The sequence below is a fragment of the Symphodus melops genome, assembly GCF_947650265.1.
Source record: "Symphodus melops genome assembly, chromosome: 11".
Classification (NCBI taxonomy): Eukaryota; Metazoa; Chordata; class Actinopteri; order Labriformes; family Labridae; genus Symphodus; species Symphodus melops.
In genome coordinates, this window is record NC_136701.1 from 5,906,526 (window position 1) to 5,914,129 (window position 7,604).

The 7,604-nt window shown below is 38.1% G+C and overlaps 1 protein-coding gene across 2 annotated transcripts; it reads right to left on the reverse strand.

Moving 5' to 3' along the window:
* Nucleotides 1–511: 511 nt before the first annotated feature.
* On the reverse strand, nucleotides 512–6,163 carry LOC306831999 (uncharacterized protein). 2 transcript variants are annotated; one of them, XR_013780165.1, is made up of 4 exons: nucleotides 6,076–6,163; nucleotides 4,336–4,445; nucleotides 1,527–1,695; nucleotides 512–1,426 (listed from the first exon to the last, which is right to left on the reverse strand). XR_013780165.1 is itself a non-coding variant. In XM_079356351.1 (3 exons), exons 1-3 carry the CDS (start codon nucleotides 2,628–2,630, stop codon nucleotides 1,294–1,296), a joined length of 1,146 nt encoding a protein of 381 aa, XP_079212477.1. In that variant the 5' UTR covers nucleotides 2,631–2,653; the 3' UTR covers nucleotides 512–1,293. The 2 variants fall into 2 exon arrangements, 1 of the variants encoding a protein (XP_079212477.1); XM_079356351.1 differs by lacking the exons at nucleotides 4,336–4,445; nucleotides 6,076–6,163 and adding an exon at nucleotides 1,787–2,653.
* Between the last annotated feature and the right edge of the window lie 1,441 nt (nucleotides 6,164–7,604).

Sequence of the window (7,604 nt, forward strand, 5' to 3'; positions counted from 1 at the left end):
GCTGTGGTTGCCGAAACACTACCGTAAAATTACGGTAAACATTTTCTTCATTTACTATCGATACTGTTGATTTTACAGTTAAAAAATGTGCCTCATTCCATATTTTACTGTTAAAAAAAAAAGTTTGAACCTTTAAAAAAAATTGTTTTACTTGAAAATTTACATGGAAATACCGCATAAAATAAAGTTTGTTTCATGGCATATGACGGTTTTTTGCTTGACAATAAACAGTCTAAAATATAAACTACTAATTTATTCTGTAAAAATTCCCAAAAATTACTGCAAATATTAAGGTTTGCACCGAAATTCCCCTCAAAAATTACAGTAAATCAATGTCTATTAGTAATAGCAATGAGTGCTAGTGCTGCTAATTTTATGGTTAAAAATGGTGTTTTAGTCCATATTTTACTGTAAAAGCATGTACATTAATTGTATAATTAGTACTATGAATTATAAACTACTGCTTAAATCCATCAATGTAAAAATCTAACAAAAGATGTTTGAAGCATACTTTACTTCTCTATATTTATCAGAGTAGAATCAGAACATAATATAAAATAAGAAAAGATCACATGTAAAGAAAAAAATTAATATACTTTGAATATTCAGCCAAATTAGCATTTCCACTGTTATCATTCATTCTGTTCTGTAAACTTAAAACAAAGAGCATGAATTAATATTGTCAAATTACTTAATGTACTAAAACAGCAACACAAAAAATATCCACCTTAAACTTTTCAAATATATAAACTCTTTATTTGATATTTGTGAGGTTGTAAATATCAAATATTTGAAGTTTTACATATCACAAAATATCTATGAATAACATCATAACATCATCTATAAAAACATCATGTAAGAAATGTTCACTTTGAAACTGTTTCAAAGTGACAAGACACAATTTGCCAAGAAACCTTGAGACTTAATTTGAGAACATTTAAGTGCATTTTTTGGTACAAATATAACCACAAAGTGACATCAGTCTACATACAGGGTATCATTTTCACGTTATCAAAATAAAATCATCCCTGAAGGGGAGCAAAATTTCAAATCTTGCATCATAAAGCTAAAGAATATACAATCTCTATGACTGCAAGGAATTGTAACACTTCACTTGAGAGCTTTACCATTTTTAAGACAATTCTGGAACTAGCAACATGTACAAACTGTACCAGATAATTTATCTAGTAAAAATATAGCTTTTGTAAAACTTTCAGAAATTTAAGTCTAACAACAAAATATCTGCATTTTATATAACATCCAGTGTACCTTTTATCATATCATCCCTCAGCATCACTGGTAGGTCCACTCGTGGTCAGCAAGGTCTGAGATCAGAGTGAGGACCCTGGGATTGACTGAGAACACTTTCTTCTTCTTATTCCACTCGACTTTGGTGCCTTTCTCAGGATTTATTGAAAAGAAACACCTTTAAGAAGGAAGGAAAGAAAGAAAGAAAGAAAGAAAACATCAGATGGGTCATCAAATGCAGTGTATTTTCTAATATTATAAAAAGAAAGAAATTTTACCGTTGGAGGAACTCCAGTGTAGACCGTAGTTCCACTGGGTAGTGTATGTTGAAGCAGTAGTAACTGCCAAACATCAGGCAGATGGCAGATGTGAAGGAAGTGATGTGGTTGTTGACAATCTCTTGGTCGATGCTCAACATAAATGTCTCAGCGGCAAAGCAGGAGGACCCTAAAAATACAAGAGACAAGAGCTTCAATATCAGCCATAAATACAAATCCAGTGGTACTTATTTCTTACAGGTTTGGTTCAGTTTACTTACCACACACAATAAGGCAGGGTGTTGGTGGAACATCCTTCATCTGAACCTCCTCAGCAAGGCTTGTCTTCTCAACGAAATGGAACAGATGCTCTTCTTTCTCATCAAAATGAGCCAGTAAAAGAAGCACCATCTGTATGATTTCTTCTGAACAACCAGTGGACTGACCTCTTTCAGTTTCCTGCTTTAGAAGAGCATCCAGAACTTGTTTGCGTTTATGTGCATCAACACGTTTGAAGAAGTTTAGCAGACGTGCCCCCTTTTTGTCCACATTGGCAAGGAAGGACTCGATCAAACTAATGCCAGTCAGTTCCTGGAAGTGTGCTGCCATACCAACTTCCTTAAACAAAAATGGCCATTCCTGGCATAATTTCTGGATGCTTGCACCTTTATTGATCTCTTTGCGCTGTGTGAAATAGGTGGACTTGATTAATTCTTTCACAGCATCTGAATTGTAGTTCATCTCATCAAACATCTTCATTTGTTCTTTTTTTTCTAGCTGACTCTCCACAGTCTCAGGGAGTGGCAAATGTTTCGGCTCCCAGTTGACACAGCCATACGTGTCCTGAACACTTGCTCTTTGTTCAGCAGTTATTTCATCGGTGTCATCATCTGATGCTACTTTGCGTTTCTTTATCTTTGGTGTGTCAGGTCGTTTGACATTTTCAACTCTTGACTGGAGCTGCTTTACCAGGGAATGGTATCCAAGTCCAATAACATCACCATCAATCACATCTTGAAGAGACTTTGGATACCTGGCCACCATCCTTTTTGCTATCTCTGTGGTGTTGTGTTTGGTTGGATTCTTACAAATCTTCATCATCTCAGAGACCACAGTCCTCACCATTTCTCGTCGTAGTCGGGCACTTGGCCTTTCTGTCTTTCCAAACTCTGTACCAACTCTTCAGGGAGCTTCTGCCATGGTATCTGAAAATTGTCTACCCAGTTTGGTGCAAGTGCATAACAGTTTCCTGAAGGTGATGATGTAGCTGTGGATGATGCTGGTGAGGCAGTGACTGAGGATGAAGAAGGAGAGGAAAGGAGAGACACTGGAGAGGAACATGCCGGGGCTGGAGTTGGAGTGGATGAGTCTGTAAAAGTACAACAAAAAAACATTTGAAAGCATTATACCTTGAATGTTTTTCTCCTCTGTAACAGAATGTAACATACTTATAAATTTCTAGATAATTTGTTGAGTGGTTCCCAAACTTTTCCCACTCATGGCCCACTCAAACTCACCATTTTGGGCCCAGGCAGCAACCAGTCGTCTGGCTTGTATTGGCCTTAATACTGGCAGCAAGTCTCCCTCTGTAATGTACACTAAATCAGCTGTTGTATCGGCACCAAGTGCCTTCAAAGTATCTTCTACTGTCTTGACAACGCAATCAGGAAGATCCGGTAGCACTGCTGCTACAGCATCACACAGCTTCTCTGGCATCTGTGACTGAGCCATATCTGTTAAGACACAGACAAGAGAATTTAGCATATGGCCCACTGTAATTAAAGCACTTAGTGTGAAAAGAGACTGTGCTTCAGTGGGACAATCTGGTTTCCGTTTTGTATGTAATATGATAAAGGCCACATGTCAACCAGGTCACTAACAAGTCTGCATTCTAATCTTCCAGTGTACATGTGGTAGTGTGAAAGAAATTCCCCATCATGCACTCTCATGAGAAAATGAAGTGCAAATTCATCTTTCACAAGAATGAGGATGATTTCACCAAACTCGATGGAATCATCATTCTTAGTGACAACAAATTGGCCCTTCTTGTAAATGATCCCATTATACTGCACGTTAACATGAATTGTTGTATTTCTTTCAGTGAAGCCAAAATGGAGGACTGTGCCTTTAACTTGCTCACTGTAAAGCTCTGAGTAAAATGGTGAGCTGTCTTTTATTTGCAAGGCTGGAGGACTTACTGACCCAGCAGAAAGAAAGGCCTGAAACATCTGATGCCTCTCTGAAAGAATCAAACACAGATTTTTGAAATTCTTCAGATGCCTTGTACATCTTTTGAAATAACTATGTTTGCTCTCAAACCGCATAGTCCATAGCCTGATGAGTGGGCCAAATTTCAGGATCAGTCCTGAATAATGCCGCAAATAATGATGTTTAGGTCTCAAGTTGATATCTGGAAATAGTGTCTTCCTGGTTTCCAAATATTCTTGGATGAGTATATCCAGATAAGCGACCTGAGCTATGGAAATTTGCTGAGCACAAATCAGGTCAACAATGTCCTTAAGCTGCAAAATTAACTGCCACACACTATCTTGGGGGTCCTGCACTTTGTCTCCAATTATAAGAGGCAACAGTCTCAAGAAGTTCCAGTTTTGGACAGCATGTCCACTCAGTTTTAGTGTTTGAGGACTGACCTCACAAGGTTTGGAACAAGCATCTGTTGCTTTGTATTCAAACTGCTTGATTCGCCTGTTCAAAATTGTGTAGGTGAACCATTTCTTTTTGTTGATGAAGTATTTGAGGCAAGACAGGGAGACAGGGAGGCAGGCCAGGTGAACAAACATCAAAGTTTTGCAAAGTATTAAATACCGACCTGAACTTTATCCCTTGTACTTGTGGCGAATCCTCCTTCTCCAGCTGTTCAATGGCAGATCTGTATATTTCTGGAGTCCGCTCCAGTCCACAGATGTTAGGATCAGCACCCTGAAATTCAGTTCGAGAAATCAGACAATATCTGCAGAAGTACTCGGAAGAACTGAAATTTTCTGTAAAACCACCAATTGCGTGAGAGCCCAGGTTGTCTCCAGCAATGCAGTAGAGAGCTCCCTTTACTACAGGTTAATCTCCTATTGTTATCCCATTTTCCTCCAGTTGTTTCAGATCAGTAAGCAGTTCAGAAAAAACCTTGGCATGGCCAAACTCCTTAAAATCTTTCTCTCTACACAATAAAACCAGCTGCATGTGGTCAACATTTGATCGCACATGGGGGGGCATGTTGAGTAGAGAGAAGTACACAGCCAAAACCTTGTGCTTCTTTTTTGCAGAACCTAATGGGTTCACAACTTCGAACGCATCCTGGTATAAAACCAGCTTGAGACAGTTTGGGTTTTCCTGAAAAAATGTGTTTGACATAAACACCTTACCATCACAACTGTCAGAGAGAACATCTGTTTTGGAAACATCATTAGGATCCACTGACATGAGGCCCTGCCAAAAACCAGACTCCAGCATACCCTTTAAAGTGTCTAGCACAGGAATATAATAGGCACACCTCTCTGTCCTGTTCTCATCTCTGCCCAACAATACTTTTTTGGGCTCCACATATTTGAACATGTCTTTAAAGCTCTGGGCCCTTGAGTAAGCAGTTCTCATGGGCCCTCTGTGGCAAGCTGTCAACAAGTCAGATTGTTTAATTGTGTCACAGATTTTTACAATGTCTTCATCTGAAGCTGACATATCTTTTAGAAGTAAGTTAAGTTGATTCAAAGTATATGTCTGTCCCAACTCGTGTATATTCTGTATTTCTTCAACAATGTTTTGAATGGTAGACACTGGAAGAAGATGCTGTCCCTGCAGTTTTATGTAAAACATACATATATTTCTCAGATACAGGTCACTGAAATTAGACCCATCCCCAATAATGTTTTCAGCATCTGACATGCTGGCAGCTCCCTGTGTGCTAGCACTTGTAGTGGGACTCTCACACTGTGTATCTTTGGTTGATGGACAAATCACATTTTCTGACCAATGTCTGTGCTTTCTGGACATGTGAGAGGTAAAGGACGTTTTTGCAGTGAACACATTTTTGCATCCTCTCACTGGGCAAGCTACATGACGCCCTTCTGCTATGTGCTCCTTTAAGTGAGCGACCAACGATTTAGTTCCCTCACACTGGCGTTCACAAAGTGAGATGGTGCATTTTAATGGCGCTAAAGTCGTATCCTGAGTAACTGTTGGTGTACTGCTGTGGTGACGATAGAAGTGCGACTTTAACGCGGTATATCCAGAAAACACCTGCTTACAACTTGTTCCAACACATTTGAAAACACGTCGGGGTTCATTGCGGTGCAGTTTGCAATGTAAAACATAGGCTTTTACAGACGTAACGTTTTCTCCACATACATTACAGGAATACATATTCAACAGTCAAAAACACACATATCCACAACACGAGCAGCGTAGTTAGCTAACCGGAGGCTTCAGCACAGACGGACCCGCTTTAGCTTGATGCTAAGCGGCTAACTACACAGCGCATTTTTTTTAAAGCAGTCAAACTGATTAAACGATTGCTAATAATTCACTCGGTCTCTTTAATTGGTTTTGCTGTACTTACCGAGGTGTACTGACGACAGGCTTTGGCTGGAAATCATAAAAAAGTCCAGACGCTGATGAAAGCTGCTCCTCTGGTGAAGACCGTGAACCGGAGTGTGTCAGAGGTTAACGTATGATGCGTCAGATGCGATGCGCTGATTGGCCCGTTTTGAATTTCAGGCGCGCTGTCAAAGAATGCACAGTCTGTCGAACGAACTGTAGGGGGGCATACGACTTCTACTCAGTTTAGATAGATAGCTCAGATTAATGTTTTAAAACAAATGTGTGTGTGTGTGTGTGTGTGTGTGTGTGTGTGTGTGTGTGTGTGTATATATATATATATATATATATAATACAAAAGTTCATATGAGAGCTATTTTCAAGATATGAATTTAAACAACATTTTAAAACATTTAAAGGCAAACTGTAGTCTTAGGATAGATATTGTTAATATAATTCATTGTAAAGGGAAATAAACAGGCTCTTCAACCATATGAAAAACAATGACAATTAGCATTGTAACAACAGAGAAATAATCTAAATAAAGTTAAAAATTAAAAATAAAGTTTTCAGTTTGAGTTGTTCGGTTATCAGCACAATAGTATAGTACAATAGTAGTTACAAACTGCATTCTTTATGAGAAATGAATGTAAAAACTGTAGTGTGACCTGTTATAAATATTACAGTATGTTTCAGTGATCAGCACAACAGTACATACATTTAACTGTGAAATATTGTATTCTTTTCAAGAAATAAATGCAAAAATCACAGTATTGAATGTTATACATATTACGGAATTTTTCCATTAAAAAAAACTGTGCAAGAGTAGGGAAACGTATTTTTTCAAGAGAAAAAATGTAAAAAACACAGTTTTTTCCTGATTAACTTATTTACGGTGATTCTGTGTTATATAAACAGTATCAAACTGTTTTTGAGATTTACAGATTTTTACTGTCACGATTGACAGTTTTTCACCGCAAAATTTACGAACATTTCTTACAGTGTATCTATCTATCTATCTATCTATCTATCTATCTATCTATCTATCTATCTATCTATCTATCTATCTATCGATATCACAAGAAGAAGCATCAACCCTCCATGATGTGTTGTGTCAGTGTGTGTTAACAGCCACCCTGTCCATGTGAACATGATTCAGACAACATCATAGCCAGCTGGACTCATGTCATACTCATTGTAGACAGTCATAACTCAGAGAGATATTTTCATATTTCTGCTGTAACGTCACACGTTCTGCTCTTTATCACACTTTTCAAGAGTGATACTTTTTTTGTTTTTCAAGGTCAGAATAATTGAATGATAGAAAATAAAATCTGTTCTTTTTGCATGTAGATAGAGGAGAGGTCAACCCCCCGAGAGGTCAAGCAGTGTTAACTTGAGTATTATTTGAACAAAGCCTGAAGATTCAGACTTGGTTAAATACAGATGAATGAAGCAACATGAAAGAGAAGTTCAAACCTCAGACAGACTGAGGTGATCAATGAGCTGCATGAATCTGAATCAACACATCTCACTCTGCATTGTTTGACA